At 45.4% G+C, this 24,459-nt stretch overlaps 1 protein-coding gene across 2 annotated transcripts; it reads right to left on the bottom strand.

Moving 5' to 3' along the window:
• Window positions 1-24: 24 nt before the first annotated feature.
• On the bottom strand, window positions 25-23,133 carry CABLES2 (Cdk5 and Abl enzyme substrate 2). 2 transcript variants are annotated; one of them, XM_069803799.1, is made up of 10 exons: window positions 22,527-23,133; window positions 8,846-8,917; window positions 8,566-8,658; window positions 7,757-7,834; window positions 6,177-6,285; window positions 5,351-5,516; window positions 4,489-4,592; window positions 4,005-4,111; window positions 2,482-2,686; window positions 25-2,013 (listed from the first exon to the last, which is right to left on the bottom strand). In XM_069803799.1, the coding sequence occupies exons 1-10, from the start codon at window positions 23,036-23,038 to the stop codon at window positions 1,873-1,875; spliced, it is 1,587 nt and encodes a 528-aa protein (XP_069659900.1). In that variant the 5' UTR covers window positions 23,039-23,133; the 3' UTR covers window positions 25-1,872. The 2 variants fall into 2 exon arrangements, with proteins under 2 accessions (XP_069659900.1, XP_069659908.1); XM_069803807.1 differs by lacking the exon at window positions 8,846-8,917 and having other exon boundaries at window positions 22,527-23,129.
• Window positions 23,134-24,459: the final 1,326 nt, after the last annotated feature.

Here is a 24,459-nt window from a genome sequence, read left to right as displayed (position 1 = left end):
TGCAATGACAGTTATATTCAGTAGAATGTTTAACTAGTAGGCAATTTTTTTTAAACCTTTTGGAAGATAACTGGCAAGCTTATTGTCTAACTTATTAGCTACCACCTCACTTATGGAGACTGGAAAGTCCTTCTGTGTTAGAGAAAAATCACAAGCATATTAAATTTTACACAAATAACTTGAAGCTACATACAGCTGAACACAGTTACAAAAGATTTGATAGTCACTGTAATTATTATATATGAAAAATACATTTTGAGCCTTAAAGAGGAAAGGGCTCCGTTAAAGTTTGCTGCAATTCTAATGAAGCCAAATTAGCTTCAGACAATACACAGCTGAAGAGCAAAGATTCAGCTTTGGTTTTGGCTACAACCAACATTTAATACAAGGAACAGGAATTTACATTACTTTACATATTAGATAGCAGGTCCCTTACCTCAGTACGAGGTCTAGTATTTCATTTAGAAGTCAAACTTAAATTACAAATTTCTCAGTTGTAATAGCCAAGCATCAGTTTTGTTCCTTGCAAATGGACACACAGTTACTTGTATCATAATATTGCTTCAGAAAATAAACCCAAGAGCCAATATCACAGAAGGTTCCACATATAAGAGTTCATTCCCAACCTGGATATTTAAAAAAATAAATGAAAGACTAGCCAATGGTCAGAGAAGTTATTTAACCTCTGCATAAGCATTAGAGTGCTGCTGGGCACCAGCCATTAAGTGGCTGTTCAGATGTGCAACAAATGCCAGTTTTATGAGGACCATCACAGTGATGCGATGCTTGGAAGAACAGAGTAAAAAAGTAGCATTTTAAATATTGAGCATGCTTTGTTACATTGGCTTAGTTTGGCAGCAGCAGCTCTACTGACTTAAGTATTTGCTCAGAGCATGTAAGACCATATATAATACAGTCTACTAAAAAGGTGCTTATTTCAGACTATTGAACACTGAAACAAATAAAGTCATAAATGATACATTAACAGCAAATTGCTCTTAGTCAAGCACTCATCTTCCACTGAAGAGTGAATTAGGATGGCAATCACTTTGCTGCAGCTACCTTGTTCAACGTGGTACTTCATGACATTTTCAAACAATCTTTCTTTTTTAAATAAAGTGTATACGCTTAAGGTATTAATAGTTAAGTAAATTGGAACGGAGTAATTTCAATCTTGCTACTTATAGGTCTATAGTATAGTATAGAATAGATGCCCTGTGTATCATTAGTGCAGATATACTAGAATTGTTTTCCTTATATGCAAGGCCAATGCAGGTAAAGAATAAATGGCTATACAAATTCAGGATTCCCCGCTAAATAACATAACTAACTTAAAAAGCACTGGTACCAGACCAGCCAGTTTTAGGCACATCTTTAAAAAAATAAAGTATGCATTTCATTAATGTAAAAATGCAAGAAGATTCTTAGAAACATCTGAACTTTATGGCGCACTGGAATGGAAGTGATGCTTCCTTTAGTCTCAAGGATACAACAAAGGCTTAAAAAAAAAAAAACAAAACAAAACCAAACAATACCATAGTATTCTTCATAGGGAAGAACAGTTTTAGTAAAACCGAAAAGTTAAATAAGGAATAATAAGCAGCCATGACAGCTGACTGGTGAATATTTGTGCTTTAGATGTCCAAAAGAAAATAAAGTCCAATAACTCTTCTCGTACCATCCCCCAGACTTGGCATACGTGTCCATAATGCACACCTCGACAGTTTAGTAACACACTGCAGACTTCAAAACTAGCTGTGGCCGTGGCAGGACGCACACAGCGGCACAGAAAGGCCAGCGGCAACTCCAGCAGCAGCGTTCAGTGATGCGATCCACCAGCACCACTGGCTGTCAGCTGGAACGCAGCTTTGGTTAAGACTGTTGTGTGAGCCGTCTGTAATGAGGTAAAACTTGGTTTTCAGGAAGATAGAGAGCCAGTTCCAAAGCTACGAGGACGGTGAATTCAAAACCAATGAGATCTCTTCTGTTGAATCTGAATCTCTCTTCTAGTTTCTATGATAGTAATAACAAAAAAGAGGAGAGGAAGAAACAGAATCAGTTAATCCACAAGATACTAACACACTGTTAGATTAAGTCAGCATAAAACAGGAGTCACCGATGCATGGCCTGAGCTGTACCTACAGAATCAAAAGGGTTGCCAGGGATCAGACAAGTAAACCAGCTTATCAGCCCAGCTGTGACACCCACACAACAGTTACATATGTTTGCCCGAGAAACAGTAAGTGCAAAAATAACCTCACTGTGGGATCAGTAGGACATTGGACTGCACCAGTCGGGTAGTTTTAAGGAATTAAAAAAAAAAAATCAAGGAAAAGCCCTAATGAGACATAAAACTGACTGAAAGAGCTGGTCTTAAATGCAAGCATGCACTGGTGAAAATCTTGGCTTTAATCTTTGTCTTGTTCTATGAGCTAGAGAGAAAGTTTTGACAACACCTGAAACAAGCCTCATAGTACTTACGTCTATAAGGTGTTTAACTTCATGTTTCCTGAGATCACTGCTGATCTTGGCTGCAAGCAGAACGCAAGCACCAGCACACAGTTTGCGGTTCTGTTTGTTGAGTTTGCCTTGGAGGACAAGCTTCTCAAAGTAAACATAAGCCATGGAGACAGTAACCGGCTCCAGATTGCACTCTTCACTCAGGTTCCGCATCTCTCTCTTTAAACTGGGAACAGGAAAAAAAAGTGACAGCCTTTCATGAAATGCTCTAGAAACACTGCAGCATGGGAACTCAGAAGAGCAGAGAGGCAAGACTTTGATTTGGAAAGCCATAATGAGTATGATCCTAGACTGGAGAAATCCAGCTGGCAGCAAGCTGAAGCTGATGCACGAACTGATTTAACCTGGCTGACAACATCTACTGTAGAAAAACAGTTCCTCATCTGCCCATAAACATCAGGGGCTTAGCTGTCTTATTGACACACAGGCTATTGCTGTATGATTCCCTCTGGGCTCCCAAACTGGTTCGTGATTCATATCATAAGACTGAACCACCCTGACCTACTACAGAATACCACATCAAAGCTGTGCAGATCGCAGCAGTTGCTACACAGAGACCTGTCTACTACACACCTCGTGGAAGAATCAGGTCTGAGAGGGAAGGCAAACTGGTTTACTTGCTTCCCACAACAGCTAGCCCTTCACTTCAGCATTAAGGCAGACTTTATGGTGGATGCTACCTCTCACGGCTGCCACCCATGCAAGAAGATCGCTGTGCAACCACACTACTCAAAACAGCTACAAAGAGGAGTATGCAGGACACTGGCAGAACACAGACTCTGCCTGAGCAGGCCTTCCACTTGGAGCTGAGTTACACAGAGCCCTGGTGATTCAGCAGAATTGTGTTTAAGCCGGCTATTTCAGCAGGCCCTGATTGCATTAACCGCCATGTAATACCAGCAAGATTACAGCTCTCTGAAGGCGCAACAGCGCATCTTGCTGATGAGCGGCCAGACGTGTTTCCTGGACGATGAGGAATTCTGTGTGGTATAGTCCTGCCTTCATGAAATGCTTTTCTTTACCAAGACTCCCCAAACCTAACACTCTTCTTTATCCTAGAATCTTGTTAAGAGTCCATGGTCATCAGTGAGTCTGGTAATTGAAAGGCAAAAATAGCCAGAAGGTCCAAAAAGACAATCCAGTTAGAGTGGGAATGCACTACAGCCAAACAATCAGGTTACAAGTATTTGTTTCAAGGCTAATGGTGCTTCACTGTTAATTGGCTATTAGTGTTAGTACACTAGGGCTGGTGAAACAAAACCCTTTTAGGTGGAACTATGAAAACCAACTGTTACCCCTTCTCAGCATCCTAAACATTCCTGTACAGGGCTGTCATCCTACAGTCAGCTCAACTGGCAACAAGAGATTAGTGTTTAATCATATATACTATTAATAGATCTAGTATTTGCTCCATACAAGTGGAAGATAAAAGCAGCCTCGTACAGCATAGAAGACGTTCTCATTATTCAATGCTTGTTTCTTACCTCCTAATTTTGCTCAATGTCAACTTGATATGAGGAAACTTCTCTCTAAAGGTTTCATTCATATCCTTTTTAAGGTCCGAGGGTTTCACATATTCTATAACTGTAGTCTGAAACACAAGAGGCAAAATTTATCATTTCTCTTGTGAACAGTACTGACAAACAAGTCTTCCAAAGACACTAACGCAAAGGCAAACCCCAGTTTTATTATTCACAATTTAACATTTCTGTAATGTCCTAAGTAATAGACCATGTTGAATCTCAACTACAAAGTCTTAAAAAACTAGTAAGCACATGGTTACAAGCAGCAAATAACAACATGTAGATATGTGTCGGGTTGGTCCTTGACAAGCTGAGTGTACAAACCCAATTATTCGTATTTTTCCTAACCAATTCTCAAAAAGCCACAACTTTTTCTTCCCAGAGGAAGTTCTTTTTATCAGGATCTTTCAGGCACTCACTCTGTTCAGGTATGTCAGTCACTCACCATGTAAGAGGCAAAGATGAGAACACGTTTATGTTTTCCACAGGGCCACTGAGGATCATCTAGAAGATTTGGATCGTACTCTGCAGCTTCCCCAGCTTCACCTCCTGAGGGAAGGAGGAAAACATATTGGGTCACAAGATACAGAGCTTTAAATTCCCCGTTTCCTCTTTAAAAAAGTTTTCAAACAGCAAACATTGTCAGCAGATCCCATAGTACAGGCAAACTGCAGCTACAGTCACATGTTCGTATTTCATAAATGCACCAGTCAAGTATTAGAATTATAAAAAAAAAAATCACACAAGCTCTTCCTCCAGCATGTGCTTGAAGCACCATTTCAGACTTAGTACAAACTGTCATCCACAAATATGCAAAGAAAACAACTGCACAAGACTGAATTATTTTGCCTATACTCTAGTCTAACAGACAGCAGAGTTGTCAGGTTTGCTCTTTTACACAAGAGAAGGGATTCTTGTCACAAAATCATTGGCTTATGCACTGTTACTGTGCTAGAAGGCAAGGAGGACCACCTGTATCCATGTACACCAGATGTTTCTTGTTGAGTAATATAAAACTTCACATTTCCACAGAAAAGCTTTGCACTCCTTGAATTGCATAAACAGAACTAGGCCAGATATACAGAGGATGTAAGGAATGTGTGCAAGTCTCAGTCCTAAGGCTCATCGCTTATATTTCATTAGCAAGGCTTCTTTACTAGGTTGTGCTAAAACCAGTCTCTTTCCAGCTGCAGCACATCCTTCTTAATAATGCACTTTACCACTTGCAATCGTTTCAGACAAATATATTCCTTTTACACTTTCCTGCTGTGTGCACAAGTGGTGACAAAGCTGGCAGCTGTTCTTACCAATGTCTGTTCCTGCTGGTATTGTTTTTGCTGTCACAGGTTTATATCTCGATCCAGGAAGACTCCGTGAAGCACTAGCTCGACATGAGGGAACAGCACTATGGCTGTCAGCTTTGCGAACAACCAGGGCATTGGTGGGATACAAGAATTTTGCATAGGACACAACCTTAAAGAAAAGAAAGTTGTAGTAGTTATAGGGAAAAAAATTATTGAAAAGCTTATTTCCAGACATCTAGGATTTTCCAACTCAGAGTCCCCTGGCATTTGTATTTGGGAGTGGGGACCCTGAAACTGTGGGACAGGAAGAGAAGGGAAAAGTTGGATGAGGAATGCCTTGCTTCCATGACTTCAGTATGCAAGTGTTGTGGAAGATTTGGTGTGGTGGCAAAGAAAAGGGGAGAATCACATCAGTACAAGTCCGGCAGTATATAAATTTAACTGAAGAGGTACAAATTTCACCCATATTCCTATCAAAACATCACTCACGTGTTGCCTGAGATACCAGAGTCAAATCAATTCTCCAGAAATGGAGGCAGAAGTGATCATGGCCTTCAACAGCCTCCTCAGAAGCAGCTTCACCACAAGCCAAATGTTTCAAATTTTAAGGATCAAAACAAACTTCCACTGCTCTGAAAAGTTACAGCTTTCACTTTATGGATAGCAAAGCACTGCATAAATTAAGTGATTTGCCCCAGCATGAAATGGTCCTTGGGCAAAAGCAGCCAGCTTACCCACCTGCTGTCCCCCGCTCCAGTCAGTGGTTTGGTCATTGGCATTAAAGATCAAGAGAAAAGAAAAAAAAAAAAAAAAAAAAAAGATTCCTTACCTTGCCATCAGCACCCAGCTCTACTCCTTCCAGTCCAAGCACCATCTCAGTGGAGACTGAAACTCCCCCAGAAGGATGTCGTTGCTTCTGTCCTTCCATCTTTAGATCACTAAATATAGATAAGAAAATGCACTATTGGAAAATGGAGCATAACCCCAGCTTCCTCTACAGTAAACACCCCACTAGGTACACCCAACACCACCAGGTCAGAGTTCTATGGAGGACAGTGCAATCCCTCAATCCCATCTCCAAGAAAGCATTAATTTTTAAGTATCCTTCAAAGCAGAGATGTTCATTAACTAAAGAATCAGATTTCATATAATTTTAACTCGAATCTGTAACAATATACCTAGCAAATGTAAACTTTAATATAGTCTTTCTGCATAAGACCATACCATTTGTAAACACGCTAATGCTCAAACACTTAACAGCAAACATGATTTATATTACTAGTTTTCCAGGATTAGAAACTTGCCTTTCAATTGCAATTTTCCAACCACTGTGCACACAGGCCCAAATTAAGAATTAAGGCCGCTAGCAGAACTCTGCTTCAGCAACAGCAGCATGCAGCTTTGTCACCTAAATTCCAATGCGAAAAAGCAGCTTTCAGTTGAAGAACTGTATTGCCAGCTTACAAGCAGACCGACACAGTGCTCAGAACTGCTGTAAAGTAGCTCCAGTGACCTTGCTGCTGTTCTATTAAGTGAGAGAATATTTTCCCATCAACTATTTTTACGGCAAGTATATTTGCATACAATACAGTTCCCACCACTAAACATCCGTTTCCTTCATCCATAAGTTATGTACAGGACAGAAGTGACAACACAATTGTTTTGCCGAAAGTGGATTAGAATAAAATTAGTATTTTCTATGGTATACTTGTAAAATCACAGACCCTCACAGAATCAACTTAAGACTTCACAAGGGACTGAGCAAAGCTGCAGGGAAATCCAGTTAGCAGGTTTTGATTCTTGTAAGTGATCATATTGACAGTTCTATACAAAAATGCAGTACAAACACTAACAGCAGTTTCAATCAGTCTAAACTGCTTCTGTTTTCCTTAGACTGCAAATACTGACATTCATGGCTTAGAGCATCTTAAACTTATTTAGATGTAACTTCACTATAAGACCATGACTGTTTCCAATAAAGGCTGTGGCATCCTTCCCTGACGCCCTGTATGCTTTTTGCAGACACAATTGTTTGTTGCACTAAAGACATTTGATTTCTGGCCACTTTAGGAATACAGGAAATCGTACACAGCAACAAGCCACATCACGTGTTCAAACTTAGTTTCAGGGATTTCACAGGACTGGAGTGCTTTAAAATGTGAATAGACACCTGAAGAAAAGTCTACCTTTTCCACTGTTTTTCTCTTGGAGTTTGAATGAACACTTTGACACTGTGGCAATGTCTGATTTTAGTGCTCTCATAGCAAGCTCTTGTCCTCACACATAAATGGTAAGTTAAGTAAGTTCACCCACATCAAAACAAGATACCTACACCAACCACGCTCATTTAAAAAGATCTTTTGCAAACAATAGACCAGACATTTCACAAAGCAGTTAAAGATGACTCACCTGATCCGTAAACTCTCCCCGTAAGGTAGGATAGAAAAAGCCACACACAGTGTTCGTTTAGCACAGATTAACACTATCCTGTAAGCAGATGGGAAAAGATGAGGATATGAATTAAGACTCCAAAGTTACAAAGCAGCTTTTTATGGGACATGAACACAAGACTCTTCTTATATTGCTCTAAAAGTCACATAGATGCTGCTATGGATTTTATGTTTTCAGAAAACAGCACAAAAGCAGAAGTTTCGTGCTGACCTTGTAGGTCCTTAAAGCCAAGCTCTGTATCAAACCCCAGCATTCTGAAACTGCCGTCACCTCGGGAGCTCCTCAAAGGAGATCCTAGTCTTTAAATACATATCTATATTTATGCAATTTTTACATAAACCTTGTGAAAAGATGCAGATAATACTTTACATTTAGATGAAGTCTCACACCTCTATTAATAATAAATATGAATGCAGCCTCGCCTTTCTCCTCTGCCCAGCAACTATGAGCCAAGAATTTGGCTAAACCAAGCCATTCTCCTTAAATCCTCCTCAGCTCTAAGCAGTCTGTGTGCTAGAGATAAGGAGGGTCTTAGAAGAGAATGATTTAACCTCCTCAAAGTAGGATGGCAGAACCATCAGAATATTGCTGCAGATGTAGCAGATATGAGCACCTACTGCTTTGGATAGATGTATAAAACTAACAAGACCTCAAGGACATCACCTTGTTCCCACTGATATATTAAATGGCTAATCGCATTGAATTAGAGTCTACGGCCGAGCACATCCTACTTGGGTACAGGAGGCACCTCGATCTCCGAAAGTTACCTGCTGTTCTTGGTGTCATACTGCCTCATGTTCTTGATGAAGTGCATCTTCTTCAAACTTTTGTGTCTTGGAGACCCAGATATATGCTTGGTTCTGCAATTATAAAAAAAAAACCAACCACCAAACCTGTTAAGTGCTCTGAAAAAAAAGTCATGCCAGTTGTATGATCAGATGGCAGCACTAGCATGCAGGACCTCAGATATTGGCGTGGAAGAGGGTGGTGGGAGGAGAGGACTGCATGCAACGAGTTGAGATTAATGCTGCTTTTGAAAAAAAGTACCTTCGTACACTGGCATATTCCACTATGTCTTCTAAAAAGTCTAGAGAGCAGCGCTGGGAGATAAAACGCCTTCTGTAAAATGTACAACACCACGAAGAGTGAACAATATTAGTTCATGGCCTCTGAGTTTATGAACTGCAACAGATCTATGAACTCTTAGGACAAATGGCAGGGGTTTTTGATTTTTTTGATGAAGAGTGCTTAACTAAGAGTTTGAAGTTCCTAAAAAGGCCAAGAACTTGTCTCCCCCTCTAGGACCCTTGAAATACATATTTATACCAACTTCATTAATAAAAGCATTCACTATCTTCAACACATAAGAACACCTACCTATAAGTTAAACACCTAAAAAGCTTCCAAACACTCCTTTAAAAAATTCTTACAAGAAATGTCACAAAAAGCCACCCACTCATCAAGGCAAGGGAATAAGTCATTTTATATCAATCTCTAGACAGGTACAGGTATATCTATATGACGACCGAACATCTGTGTGCACTCTCAATTCAGAACATAGTTGTCTCCAGCTGCAGGAGTCAGCAGGCTGAGAGTCTATGACGGTAGCTCAATAAAATTGACAGATGTCTCCAGAAAACAATAGAGAGAGTTATTAGAGGAAGCAAAGTGTATTTGGTACCCATTTGAAATCCCAGAATGGAACGCACAAGAATAATAGTAGGAATCATGTGAGTTAGTGTAACAGTAATAGGATATTACACTTAAGCAAAAAAAAAAAAAGACTTTGCCAAAGTAAGATACATTACTATTGTCGAAGTCAAGTCATTCTTTGTTGGTAGAGATTTACAAATGAATTGTGTAACTATGACTGCAATTTCCATAGGAACAATGCACTCAGATTCAACTGCCACCAGCAAAAAGCTGACACTACAACTATCAGATTCCATATTTTCTGCTTTTGTTTAAGCTTAAATTGTGCTACATTTTTAGCACAAGCCACATGCATTCAAGGTTTTCTTCCAAAGTGACACAGCAACTCAATGGACAATACTGCCATGGAAGTCAACACAGAAGCAGCATACAAGACAAAAGTTGCAGGACTCTGGTTTGACAAGACCTACTTTTGGAAAAAATTCAAACTTTAAACTGCGTCAGAGCTCTGGCACCCATGAGCAGCCAAACCACTTGGACAGACCAAGGCCAGGCTCTCATGCCTGGACGTTAACATCCAACACCAAAGCACAAGCATGGCACCTTGGGTGGGTGCAAGGGGCAGGGTGGGGGAGAGGTCAAGAAAATTGGCATTTATTAATCATTAACAGCTATGGAAGAGTTTTTACACAGCAAAGCCATTTGTAGCTTCAGCTGATTCAAGTTGAAGATCAAAAAAAGCTACTTGGGATTAAGTCTGGTCTTGAAGCCCAGCACTTGGTTTTGAAACAGCTGGTCAATCTGCTAATCCTGGTGACTTTGCCTTTCCTCCTCTCCAGCCTGAGTTTGGGTAAGAAACCAAACCATGCTATTTTGTTGCTACAGAAGAGATACACCAGAGTTCTGGACCTGAACAAAATCCATCTGCTTTTTCTTAAGCATGGTGTCTAGAAATGCAAATTGCCTGAGTGACTAAGCAGGTGCTTTCACCTCCTTTCCCCCCCTTCTTGCAAGTTATTTCTTCTCTTCTGAGCTACTTGGAGCTATTGCCAGAGCTGCCTGCCAAAACCTGTGCCAGTGAGACGTGGCAGTTTCCCTCTACATGGCACATCGCTGTTACAGGCAGCATCCCCAAGGCACAAGACTTGCTATAAAATTACAGATTTCCACAACAAGCAGATTATTAGCAACAGTGGCATTTGCCCCTCTTGCTTCAAGCTAGACCATGAACACTAAATACAGCACTTCAGAAAAGATGGTGTTCTGATATTCTTCCTTATACGTTGCCATAAATGTCACTTCAACCCGAGTATTCCTGAAACCAGATTAGCTCCTCATTCCTCACCACAAGTTCAAGAGAAACAATTTACCATTTTCTCTGTGTCTTCAAGTACATAAAGAGAATGAATGCCAAAGTCTCCTTACAATCTCCTTAATAAAATATAATTAGTGCCCTTTTCCAGTGAATTTGTAATAATTTATATTCCCATATAAAACTTTACTTTTTCCCCAAAAGGAGATTGTCTCCAGGTTCTCAGCAGCACTGTTCAGGCATTCTTAAAAGAGGGAAAAAAAGACCACAACTCAAACAGCTGGGAGGATGAAAAATTAGCGTCCCTTTCCGTAAACACAAGAGAGGTAAATCCTCCCACAGGACTAACACCTTCAGTATTGTTAGAGACTGTCTCCTACAAATCAACAGCTATTAAGGATGCTACTAAAGAACATTCCTGGCACAGCTTCAACACCCTTCACCAGCACTTCAGTTTTAAAATTTTTTTTTTTTTTTGCTTTTCAGCAAGAACTGCACAGGAAAGTTGAATGCTTTCACATACACACGGTCCTCCAGTCTACTTTGGCATCTAACCTCCAATAAAAAAAACGCTTCATGAAATGTCAAGGCCAATCTCAAACCTCCTGGCACGAACACAGCTGGTGACATCCACCGCCTTCCTCCCCTCCTGGGGCAGACCTGGCTGGATGCAGACAGAAAGACGCTACGTGTGGTGAGCAAAGGGAAAACACAGCTAATGCCAACGACAATAGGCATCGGTACAAAAAAAATCCTGTAGTTCTGTAAAAGGATGCCGATGTACGTAACTGGATGGATTGGGAGAGCCACGGCTAGACCCTCACCAGTAACTCCCCAGTGCTGTAGGTGGAACTGCTCTCAGGGTCGATGAAGGTGTGCTCGGCCACCACGCTGGAGACCCATCTGGAGCATCACACCTTCTGAACACTGTCCCGTTTTCTTAGTAGCGGGGACAGAAGTGACAAACACCTGAACCTGCTGCTCTGTAAGAGCATATCTGGAAGCAAAAACCTGCCGCAGTGAAGGGAGGATCCGGCCCCTTGACTCAAAACCACAATGACTCATCCCCACTCTGCCAACAGGAAACTTCATTTTCAGCTTCGCTTGTAAATAATGTTTTCTGTCCTCAAGTGAAGCTGTCACTTTGGAGGAATCCCAGACGCTAAGCAAGACACTCTCCCTCAAATCTCAAAACAAGGTGTACATAAAGAGTTCTCACTAATCCAGTTAAGACTACCCGAAACAGTTTGTATGCTCAAGCCAACGTTTTACAGCAACACAGCTCCCTCGCTGCAGTCCAAGGGAGACTTGCTAGATTCCTTAGTACCACTCACGTACAGAACTTCTTTATTAGGTAGTGCAGTACTTGGAGCATGCTGCAAAATTTAACACTTTGAGTAGTCTGCACTTATTGTTATATAAACACACACGCATATATATATATATTCTTTAGTTTGAGTGCTCTTCTCATGCAGCCAATCCACACTTCAACAGGCAGCACAGGAGCACTTCAGTGGGTGGTGGCTTTGATGAAAAAACATTGAGTCACGTATCCTGTGCTAAGCAGCTTCATCTACGATAACACTTCTTGCTTGTGCTCTGATCCACTGGAATTCAAAGGATTTTAAGTAGTTTACACTGAGCATTTGTTGCCAAACGCAACTTAAATGCTAAACCAGAATACTAAAATCTATACACGAACTGTAAGTTACCTTACACACCCCCCCACCGACAGGCTACCTGACAATTAGAAATCGAAGTATCCAATCTTAAAGTGTTAATGAATTCTGTGGAGCAGGCTGTAATTTCAACAGTATCCTAAAGAAAGTTCAAACACGCCCATAAGCCAATACCAGCTATTTCCTTGACAAACTATAGACGGTTTGCTTGCTTGTACGTCCTTGGCCAGGAGCTCACTTTTGGGTGCTTCCCCCCACTAATTTAGGAGCCAATAAAGCACAACCCTCCCAGAACTTTAACATTAAAAACATCATCTGTGTTTACGCAGCCAGCGCCTCCGAAGGGACCCACCAAGAGAGAAAACACACAGAGCACATGCTCAGAGATAAGGGGCTATCAAGCAGAGGAATTCTGGATTACGCCTTAGCTTATCTCCATGTGCACACACGGATACACACACAATCCAACACCGCTGCCGAATCCCTGATGATCTAAACCTACACTTAAAAAAAAAAACCAACCAAACACCACAAACCCCCTTGTGTTCAGATAAAAACCCATCAAATTAAGCTCAGAGTCGCATTTTGACTCCCATCCTGGGAAGGGGTAACCAGCCCACACATTTATTCTTTCTGATGGATTTCCCACTGAGGAAACCCAACTTCTGAGTGCTTCCAGCTTCAGAACTGCCCTCTTCTCGTCCTGCCCGTGCCCCACCACGTGCTGGCAGAGAAACCCTCTGCAGAGGGCAAACGACAAGGCACAAAGCAGCACGCAGGATCCCCAGCCCCGAGGCTGATACAGCTCTTAAGTGTTCCCAGCAGAACAGGACACAGCTAAGAGCAATCTATGTATAGCACCGGTAATCCCTATGTGTCCTCTCTTACAAACTGAAAGGAAAAAGCTGGTTAAGTCACAGCTCCAGATTAAAGAACAGTGACCTTTCCGATGGCTCGCCAAGAGTATTTTCCCCCTTCCCACCCACAGGCTGGGCTACCTGCAGACACCCAAGAGGACCAGGGTGAAGTTTTAGGATGTTGCTGCAGTTGGAAACGTCCAAGTCGCCCATTCTTTAGCAGATACGATAGTTGAATGCAAAAGAGATACTAACCCTGTGCTATCAGACATAGCTTCAGGCACATGCAAACCTCTTCCACGCCTGCTCCTGGGCCACTGTGTCCTCTTCTAAGGGACAGCGGGGCAGCCCTTTGGGCACCCGTGTCCCTGCTCAGCACTCCCAGGCTCCGCTTCCAGGCTTGGAAACAAGCAGCCCTCACGAATCTCATTTTAACCCCTAATATTGGCCCTTACAGCGGCCAAAGATCTTGCTTCAGCCCCTGCGCACAGCCGCCGTTTGGCGATTTTGAAGCTTCTCTCCGTTTTGCCCTTCTGGTTCCTGCATTTCTGCCACAGCAGGTGAACGGACTGGCTGGTCTCGCTCCTTCCTGAAGGGCTAAATCAGAAGTTTCTACAATCTTACTGGGATTCTCCTCCCATCCCAGTTAAACCCACCTCTCGTGAGGACCACCTGGAATCCATCTTCTGCCATGAATTCTTATCCTCACCACTTTCTAGGATCACCAAAAGCCCTGCGACATGAGCGTTCAAAGATGCTGCAAAAGCCAGTAATGCGACTTGAGATTTCCTCCAGCCAAAGGGACTGGCAGGGCGGATTTGTTTTGGATGGAGTCCTTTTGCTGGGGAAGGATGCCCTGCTGCATGCACCCACGCAGGCACGCACCCCCCAGGCTCTGGGCTAAAATTAGCAGCAAGGCTTGTATCCTCTGGTGCTCTTTAGCAATACGTACTGCTAATAGGTGGCTGGAATGGGGGAGGTCAAGGATTTTTAATCACTGTGTAAAATTAGGGACTAATAAAATTTGGTTTCCTATTTCTCACTTGAAAGAGTTTTATTTTAATATGGACATCCCTTTGTAAGGTCCTTTACAGGCCTCAGTATAATCACAGCTGTCAAGGGACTGAGTTATTAATGTAACAAGGACAAAAATCATTTATTGGTTTTTGGAAGCACCAGCTTAGTAACAACAGTCTAAGGCAATTTGCACAAGAAATCCAGATCCCAAATCCAGTTTACAATAGGAAGACATACCTGCCAGATTTGTTTTGCCAAGACATATTTTAAAGATTAAGCTGTGTCGTTTTCCTTCCTTACAGGCAAGCCAACAGCCAGGTATGAACTGTGCTTCAGTTTAACTAGGTAAAATACTGGCATCAAGGGATTAAGAAAACCAGTTCCAGTTTTTAAGCTGACTTTTTCACAACTGCCATTACTTATAGAGCCCAGGGGACATTTACTGTTTTCAGGCTTGCATCTCGGAGCATATGAGTGTGAACATCCCTATTCTCGTATCAGTTCCCTGTGCCTTACCACCCTCAGCGCTCAAATTAATGAGTTTTCTGCTCAAAAGCAGATTGAGTACAGCTCACCAGTAGCAACAAGTTCTCAGTAATTAAAGCCAAAAGAAGTCAGAGACCACATTTATATGGAATCACCATCAAAACCACACATGTGGTGAAAGAAATGACTTCAATGAAGAATCAACACCATGAAGTGCCTGGCACCGAGCGAGCCATTTTCATGGATAGATGGTTTCAGCTCTGATGTTCAGTGAGAGGCACCAGCAGAGAAGATACCCTGCATAACCAATAATAAGCATACAGCTAAGCGCTCCTTCTTTACAAAGTCAGCTACTCACTGTTTTATGGCACCGCAAATGTGCCATTTGGATTGCAGGCCACCGTCCCAGGAGCTCGTTCTAACATTTGTTTAAGTATCAGACTGCCAGAGAATAAATACAAGTCTTCATTTTAAAGAGTAAACCCAAATTAGCCACAGGAGCATGGAAAATACCTCTACGCTTCAGAGCCTGTCCCTCTGCGAGACCTCAGGATGACGAGGAGGCTCCATTCCTCCACCTTTGTGTTCTTATTCAAGGATTGTTTGCAAAACTGAAGGGGCACCAGGGGCTTTCCTGCTGGTCCCAAACAGCCAGGAGAAAATCCTGCACTCCTCAAACACCAGTAAAGCCACATGCAAGGAAAAGAATGTGTCATGCAGCCTATGGGACAGGCAAGAAGGAACAGAAATTAAGTATAATTTGAATGAAGGTGGAGGCAGAGTAAGTGGGAAGCTCTAAGCATGGAGAGTTTTAAATCCTAACAAGGAAGGAAATCAGATACTCTTCACAGTGGCTGCTGCTTCACTGCTGATTCACAACCACATATGATTAAGACCTAATGCTACTAGGAAATGAGCTTTGTCTTCATTGCGTTTCATAAATCACATTGTTTTGGTGCTAAGAGTGTTTAGACAATCCAAGGATAAAATAAGGCCTTCCAGTAAGTATGAAAGCCATCTGTTGCAACAGAACCACCAAACCAGATGTAAGGGTTGCTGTGCCCAGAGCCCAATTCTAAAGCCCACTCCTAAAATCCCTGCTGCTTCTCACAAAGCAAACTCGGTGTGCTGGCCAGGACACAGCCAGTAACTGTATTTCTCCAAGTTTCTACCAGTTTTTGGAGGTACTCCTAGCTCATCAACCTGCTTCCCTCTGTGCTTTGTGCTCTGCTCACTAAGCACTGAACTGCTGACCAAAACAGGCCAGTGAAATGCAAAGTGTGTCCTTGATAACAGGGGGCATTATGCTAGAAATATTCATGAACTTCCCTGAGAGGTGATGCTGTCATTTCATCATGTGCCTTGTTAAAATAAAAGCCTTCAGCACAATAAAATTCCCAAGTTAAAAGAAAAAAAAAAAAAGAGAGAAGCTTTTAACTGGGGAGAAGAAAATTCAAAACAGGCAACTGGAGGAAACCCAGTTGAAGGAGGTTTAGAGAGGTCTCCCGGTGTTTTTATGGGCACTTGGTTCTTTCCACCACAACATCAGTCATCCCCTCCAACCCACAATCAAGAGGTTGTAGCCTAACCAGGGCAAAATTTTATGCTTAAATTGTAGTGACCACAACAGAGCAAACGCAAATCCGTCCATGCTGTCAAGCAAGCAGCTTTGACTGGTAGCAGTTCAGCCTGTCCTGTGGCTGGCTAGCAAATGAAACGGCTACCCAGGTCTGAGGCTGGTCTGCAGGCTACGGTGAGCTCGGGTACCACGATGCTGAGCGAGAGCTGGCACAAGAGGAACGCTGCCCGGGGAAGGTGGCTGCGGAGCGCGGGTGTTCAGAGCTCCCAGGAGAAGGGCTGCTGGGATCAGGCAGCAGGGTCAGCTGGCAGCAAGCTTTTAGTTTTAAAGATTCAATACATCTCACAAATGCCATCTCGTGAAACGCTTTTGCTTCGCTCGCACTTACGAGACCAGTTAAAGGTTCTTCATTTAACATCTTTTTTCAGAGGTTAGACCATAATAACTTACAGCTGTTGTGTATATAATTTACTGTAAACCAAACGTTAGGAGTTTAAAGCTCTGCATTTGAAGAGCTAGCATGACAGAGTGGCTTTAGCTGAGCACCCTCCATCTGCAGTCACCTGCTTTATCAACAATACCTCGTGCTCATTAAAGAATCCAAATTTCATTATGCTCGTGTGCATGTCAGATACGCATTTTTAAACTCAAACTGCAGAGCCAGAAGACTTCAGAACAATCTTCAAAAGAAGGCTCAAAAGCATCTTCAGGCTCGCTCAGCCTGACAGCCTCACAGCTTTAACTGGTTGACAGATGGAAAAAGGAGGAACACATGACAGCTTCAAGATTTAATATAACTAAAACACATACTGCAGGAAATAAATAAAAAAAAAGATAGAGAATTTTGCAAGAGTCATTTCTCCTCTCTCCACTTTTTTTTTTTCCCCCTTCTAAATCAAACAAAACACACCTAAACCCAGAGCAGAAGAGCTCACCTGTAGCTCAGAACTACTCTTTAAAACTGAAAGCAGAGATCTTTCCCTCCCTCCCTGCCTGCCTCATCCCACAGTTCACAGGAGCTTGCAAAAAAAAAAAAAAAAATCACCACCACTAATAACTCTTCTGAACTGGTTCAGTCATGGTGCCAAAAGCACACAACAGCCCCGAAGAAGCTTCACCTACAGGTAAATGAGATAGCTGTCCAGTCGGTCGGCAAAGCAGATGCAAGTTTGGGCAGCCCATGTCTCTGCAGTTATCAAGAAGGACTTTGGGGCTCAGCAAAGTTATGGTAAGGAGTCCTGACAACCCAAACACGTCCTCCTCACCGACCGTAACACTCCTACAGGACTTGCTTACTGGATGCCTGAAACAGGGCCCCACCAACGCCTCCCCAAAGTTAAGCTATTCAGCTGTTTACATTTCATTTGGTAGCATTTTCCCTCTCAGCTGATGACTCATTGACTTGAAGCAGCAAGACAACATCATTCTGACCACCCTCATCATCTCCTGCAGAGGGGAGCTGCGAGCCGGCAGCGAGGGAAAAGGAAAGGTGGAAACGTGCTTCCAGAGCATCCCCTTTCCCACAGCATCCCGAAACTCGCTGCTGGGGCTCCTGCACAATTGCTTGGAAAAGCTGGTGAAATCGACTGCAAGCACAGTTCATTCTGTACAGACTCCTTCTGGCTGGAGATCAAAGTTACTTTAGCAGCCTCTGGACTCTTTTAAATGAAGAGGTCAAACAACCTTGGCGTTAGCAGTGTTTAGGATTGTTTGACCCAGACCCATTTGCGAGGTATGCGGGATACAAGGACATGGATTTTCTGATCTCCAAGTTTCCTGCTAGGCATACAACTTACTACTTCTGATTAATATTATCTGACATCCCCAGCCAGGTATAAATACTACAGGCATCTATAAATTATAAACATTTAATATTAGACACATGCAGTTCACCTGCAGTTGCAAATATGAGAGAAAGCTGTCAAAGCAAACTGTGCTTGCCAAGAAAGAGAAGCCTTAATGTTTCAGCTGACTTTTAAATAAAGTTCAGGTTTAGAATACGTTCATTTTCAGCCCTGAGCAGCACATCCCAGTCTACTGTTCATGCCTGAAAGGTCAAAGCTTGCCGGCTCTGACAAGATCTTGCTGCTTCCTGAAAAGTACCATGTGGGCTCAGGTTATTCCAAATAAGGCTAGAAACTAAAACTGAGACTTTTAAACATTGTATTTCATCCATCTCAACAAAACCTGTTTATTAGCAGAGGGTTGGGTTTTTTTAAAAATATTTTTATTTCTTGAAGTGAAAACAGCCACTAAGCTGACAGAAGAACAAAACAACACATTAACCATGATAAGCATAAAAAGCCTGACCAAGCATTTCCACCATTCCACCCAACTAATTTGATCACACCTATGTCAGCAATCCAGCATCCAATTAACACTTAAAAGCAGAGTTGGTCCAAAGTGCTACTGTTATCAACTATTGTTTAAACTCCCACCCTTAAAATGACCTAAATTAGCTCAGGCATTCCTGATTCGTCAGCAACCATGAGCATTCAGTTCAGCTCCCTGACCACTGCACACCAAGGACATTAAAGCATCAGTTGCAAATAATGTAGTCTCCGTATTTATTCTTGGGCTCAGCAAAATGCAGCAAATATTACGGCAAAACCAGCCGCTTTACATTGCGCTATACCGAAACCTCAGAAGCACAACAAGCATTGACATTCAGGCCTGTTCCCATTCTTCATGCTTTCATAACCTGGCTATTTTCAGGGCCTTCTGCTATCTGCATTTCCCCAGAAAGCCCTGCCAGTTTCAGACCCATCTGCAGAAATTCATTAAAAAAAAAATCTGTGAATGGCGATTTGTTCACTGTTTGCTGCCTCCCGCCACTGCTTTTTGTGAGGCTTGTTCTTTGAAAGAACAAAAGAACAGAGCAAGATGGAAAGGGAGAAGGGACAAGGGTTGGCAAGCAGATTAAGCAAGCAAGCTGGTATAACACAGCATTGCAATTTAAGATCCTGTAAACAGAAGATTCCTTACGAAAACGAAAGTGGAAGGTTAAAGTCATTAAGTTCATAACGCTCAGCCAGCAGCACAATGAAACCAAGCATCCAGATCGAAGGGTGCCTCCAAGGGAGCGTGCGCTGCTGAAGTTTCCATCCTAAAGGACCCGCCAGCTACCGAGCAGCTCCGAGAAACTCCACGGTACATCAGCTGAGCAGATCACCGATTCCTTGGGCTGTACTAAAGATCCTGCCTGTTGGTAATAACTAACCACCGACCCTAGCAGAGGTGCTGTCACAACCTGCTCTGAGCTACGCTGGCCAGTCTCATCAGCTTCTCGCAACTTCGTAATCAACTCAAGATCAAGTTTTGTAATAAAACTCTGCCCAACGAAACCTCCAGTTCTAGATAAAGTGATCTCCACTGATCGGGGCAAGCCCCAGCACGATGAAATCCCTGGGGCACGGCACAGGACCGCAGCGGCACTGGTCACTGAACAGGGATGGAGCGAACCTGGAGACCCTTCAGCCCGTGCTCCTGGTGCATTTAAGGGAGGCTCCGCTGAGGGCAACTCAAAGCAGCTCTTGACAGTGACTAAAAAAGGACTCTGAGGAGAGCAGCTGCCTTAAGCAGGCACCAAAGATGAGATGCCCCGAGTCCCAGCGCAGATTCCACGTCCCCCTTCCCTCCGATGCCTTCACATGCCTGTATATTTGCACAACGCATGCAGTTAACCCATCTAGAGTAGCAACATTACTGTATGGCAAAACGTTACCCAGATTCCCGAGTCCCAGTAAGAGGAAACCCATTTTGCGATTGTTTGTTGATTTCTGAATCTTATTTTGCAAATAGCATGCCACACGCAGAAAGGGAAGCAGCATAACCACCACCGTTCTGCAGGAAAGAAAGCCCCCAAATCACTCCTCATGTATCTGCAACAAGAGGAGAAGCTGCTGTTCTGGAGGGATGAAGGGCTGCTTTGTCATAGAGCAAACCATGGAACCATCCAGCGAAAAAATAAAGTGCTCCAAGTCCCTCACCCTGCAAGTTGAGGGCGAAATTGTAATTATGGAGGGATGGTCCATATCACCCACTCCTGTGCCCAGAGTGACTGAGAGGAGATACGCTGGGCCCAACACATCCCCCCAGGCAGCTTAAAACTGTCCTTTTGTCAGAAGATGTGTGTACTGCCAGGTAAAGATGTGGATTTTCTGCCTGAGATTTTCAGCGGATGTTCTCCACCCACCCTTTTCTTCTTTAAAGACAAAAAGTAGAAGAACTCTCACTCCAAATCACCCTCGTAAGTAGTATACAAAATGATTAATGCAATACAATATACCCTTTCAGCCACCTCTTCCAAGCTGAAAAATCATGGCCTGCTTTGTCATTCCTCAGACAGAAGCCCTTTCATTGCCTCGATTACCTCCTCGCACTTCTCTCTACCTTTTATTTCTGATTTATCGTTCTTTTCAGCTGGATTGATTAGAATTACTATAGCAGAACATAACATCTAAAATCAGATGCCAAGGAAAGAGGTAGGAAGGACATCAAATGAGAAGCTCCTAGGAATGTTTTCTTAGTGTCCTATTGACTTGGCACAGGAAGGGGAAGGATTGAATCATTTACACAAACTCCATCAGTCCAGAACTCAGTAGGCACAGGCATGCCTAGCATCGCACCCACAGAGGTAACCGTGCTTGTAAAGCTCTTGATGCAAAACTTGCCTTTGAGAGCTCCACCTGCAATATTAAAGCAATGAAATGAAATCGTACAGCACGGCTGTACGCAGCTATTGTGGACCAGGAGTGCTAGGAAGGAGCTGTGCCACAGCAACACCCTCACTTCAGGCTTTCCTGCTCCACAAGTGGTACACAACAGTGCAATCTGTGCATACAGGGCATCCATTCAGCAGGCCCAGCTTCAATTTCTCCAAGAAGTAAGGAAAGAAAGGTCTCTTCCATTACACATAGAAAAGCAACGGGTGGTAAATGACAGTCCAAGAAGGAAAAAACCCAGGAGGGATGACACACCTGAGGACCCCCACACCTTACTGACAAACAGCTACTACTCTTTAAATTCACCTGAGCCTCTATGCAGCCGTTTCGTGGGGATACGCAGGACACCTCCACTGCGAGATGTACCCTAAAAGGGAACACCCATCAACTGCATTAGCAAAGCTCCCCAGCTCTAAAGCACAGACAACATCTCTATTTCAGCTCACTAACAAAGCTCTGGAAGCCACTATAAAGACCACAGAGACTTAAAGCCTTTGATGCTGCTTTGCCTATCTGCAGGCTCAGAGGGCCGGCTCGCTTTACAAAGCTGTTTATGCAAGAAACGGCCCGAAAAGAGTTCCTTCAGAGCTCAAATCCCCAAGATCTGAGCAAGAGCCCGCCTTCCAGTTGATTAGAAAACCAACACTTTCAGGCTGATGGAAGTCCCTTGGAAACACAGTGGTAATCCTGCACTGAAGGCCAGAACATCCTCCCCTGAGGCTGACTCCCGAGTTCCCAGTGTACAAGCATTTATTAATATACAGAGTTACTGCATAGACGAGCAGCAGAGATGAGGAGAAGGCACTACATCAGCAGTGCGGCCGCTGCATGGAGGAAGAGTCCTACCCAGCAAGGACTCTGTCGGCTTCATCTGGAAACAGAAAAATGCAAAAAAACCAAACCAAAACAAAAAAACCAAAACCAGGCTAGGGAAAAGCAGGAGGCAGGGTTCAGGATACCGCAGAACTGCAGCCAGAGACTCAGCGAGTGACCTACAACCCCCAAATCCCCCTCACCGCACACCCAGCGCTCCCACAACCAAAGCAGGGCAGAGCAGGGCAGCGCTCCCCGGGCTGCCTACGAGGCTGAATATCCCCGGTCGTGTCCCCCCTCCTCCACCTCCGCCGGGGCTGCCCCGGGCCCGGTGCTCCCTCCCGGGACCAGGCGACAAACGGGGCGGGCGCCGCCTCCCACGGCCGCTTTCCCCGGGGGCGGCCGTTTCCCATGCTCCGCTCCCCAACCCCCGTCGTCGCCCCCCTCCCCGCCACCCCATCGCCGCCAGCCGGTCGAGGGCCCTGGGAAAGTCCGGTTCTTCCCAGCCCCCCCCCCTCCCCGGGGCGGGGGGTCCCGCCGCTTCCCACGCCCCGCGGGGTCAGGGATGCGCGATCCAGCCCGGCGCTTTCCCCGCTCCCCTCACTCACCTCTGCCGCTGTGCTTCCAGCGCCAAGCCGCCACCCGCCGAGCTCTGCGTGGGGCTCAACAACCCCGGGGCTCCCGGTTTAGCCGCCGCCAGCATCCCCGGTAAGGCTGGAGGCGCCGGGGGCGGCGGGCAGAGCGGACCGCCCAGCAGCAGCTGCGGCAAAAAAATACCCCCGCGGGGGGGGTCCGCCTCCCCTTTGCCTCCGGCGGCGGCGGCGAGGGGGGAGACGCCGGGCAACAGCAGGGCGGGCGGCGGCGGCGGCTGGCAGGCGGGCGGCGGGGACAGCAAACGCGGAGGAGCTCCGGCCGGTTCCACCGCCGCCTCCTCCCCCGCCTCGCCCGGGCCGGCGGTCGCCGGTGGTTTGTCGGCGGGAGGACAGGGCGGGCGGCCGTCCAGGGAGATGTTGTTGAGGAAGAAGAGGGCGGCCTGCCGCCGGCGGGAGTCGCCCCGCTTCCGCGGCGGCGGCGGCTGTTCCCGGGGAGGCGGGGAGCCGCACGCCGTGGCCGCGGCCATTCTCCGAATGAGCCGCGACCGCCTCGGCAACCCGGGCGGGGCGGCGGGGAAGGCAGGGCGGCCGGTGGGCTCGCACGTTCATTGGATGCGTCGCGCCGGAATGTAAATGAACCCGGCAAAGGGCCAGCGCTCATTGGTTCGGGTGCTTATGACGGGGAGCCACGCCCTCCTCTCGCAGGCCGGTCGGGGGTTCTGCCGGGTCCTAGCGCCGGCGCGTAACGGCGCCGTGGGCCCAAGTAGCTCGGGGGTGCCCCCGCCGGGCGAGTAGGGGCTGCCCCCGGTGGCCGGGCTGGCCGTGGCCCGGTGCCCCCCCCCCCCGCCCCCCGGCCCTCTCCCCGGGGCCGTCACGTAGGCAGCCCCTTCCTCCCTCAGTCCTCCCCTCCCACAGCCACAAGCCCACCGTGTCCCCACCCAACCACCCACCACCTCCCCACGCAAACACCCACCCTGCCCCTTTGTATGATTTTTGCAAAACTTGTCCTCACCCCACCTCCCCGCCCAAAGCCCCAGTGACTCTGGCGGTCACCCGCTCGTGAGGTCTCCTGGCCTTCCTGCAGGCAGGGAGGACACGTCTGCTAAAACCATCGGCAGGCGACTGGGCGCATCAGGCGGCTCCCACAAAAGCAGATGAAGGCAGTTGCTCCTCTTGCTCCAGCCTGGGACCTGGCCCTCCGGCTTGCAGGGCTGGGATGGACCCCAACTCGCCGTCCCCGAGGGCGTAGATCCCCATGCACGGCATGGATACCCACGCAAGGCCCTGAGACTCACCGGCAGCCCCCGAAACCCGTGCCGAGGGATGAATCCCCACGCCTCCCGGCCCCTGAAGCAAAGTCGAGGCAGCGCTGATCGTGGGCCGTATATGGGCAAGGCGGACCCAGATCTGGGAGAGCATAAACTTAGTATTTATCTCCACAAAGTGACTCAAGGCATTTCTGCGCAGCACGCCACTTCCCAGACTGGTGTGTTTATACTGCACAGAATAAACACACCCCTTAGGCACTTGAACCGATGTCTGCCACATCCCGGCATGATGCTCTGACCGTTTGCCAAGTAAGAAAGCTCTGCGCTTTCCGCCGTCCTTGGAGGACATTGGAGTGCACTGACGATGTCCACGCGATTGACCTGGCAGAGGAGGTTTGGGAGCTTTGCTGAGCGTGATGAAACCTCTGGCGCTGTGAACAGCAGGGTGTGGGGTGCTGGTGGCCTCTGTGCTCCTCTGAAACCAAACTGGCCCTTGCAGACTCCCATGCTTCCTACCTCACGTGCTCCGAAGCAGCTTGTGCTCCCAAGCGGGATTTTGCCCATAGACATGGACATACCAGACCAAATTTGCCGTTAACGAGGGACTACCGAGATGTTTACAATTAAGCAGGTATTAATGTATTTGCAACACTGGACTCTTAGAAAGGTAAATGCTTTTG

Source organism: Haliaeetus albicilla, chromosome 2, assembly GCF_947461875.1.
Source record: "Haliaeetus albicilla chromosome 2, bHalAlb1.1, whole genome shotgun sequence".
NCBI classification, from domain to species: Eukaryota; Metazoa; Chordata; class Aves; order Accipitriformes; family Accipitridae; genus Haliaeetus; species Haliaeetus albicilla.
The sequence above is the reverse complement of the archived record's forward strand: the minus strand, read 5'-3'. Positions and strand labels throughout refer to the sequence as shown.

What these genes read in the sequence shown, in the direction of transcription:
- CABLES2 (XM_069803799.1), bottom strand. Translation starts at nt 23,038, where the DNA reads ATGGCCGCGGCCACGGCGTGCGGCTCCCCGCCTCCCCGGGAACAGCCG. An exon ending in GGGGAGAGTTTACGGATCAG is followed by an intron (nt 6,286 to 7,756) that starts GTGAGTCATCTT and finishes ATCTATATTTAG; the next exon opens with TGATCTAAAGATGGAAGGAC. An exon ending in TCATCTTTGCCTCTTACATG is followed by an intron (nt 4,112 to 4,488) that starts GTGAGTGACTGA and finishes CTTGTGTTTCAG; the next exon opens with ACTACAGTTATAGAATATGT.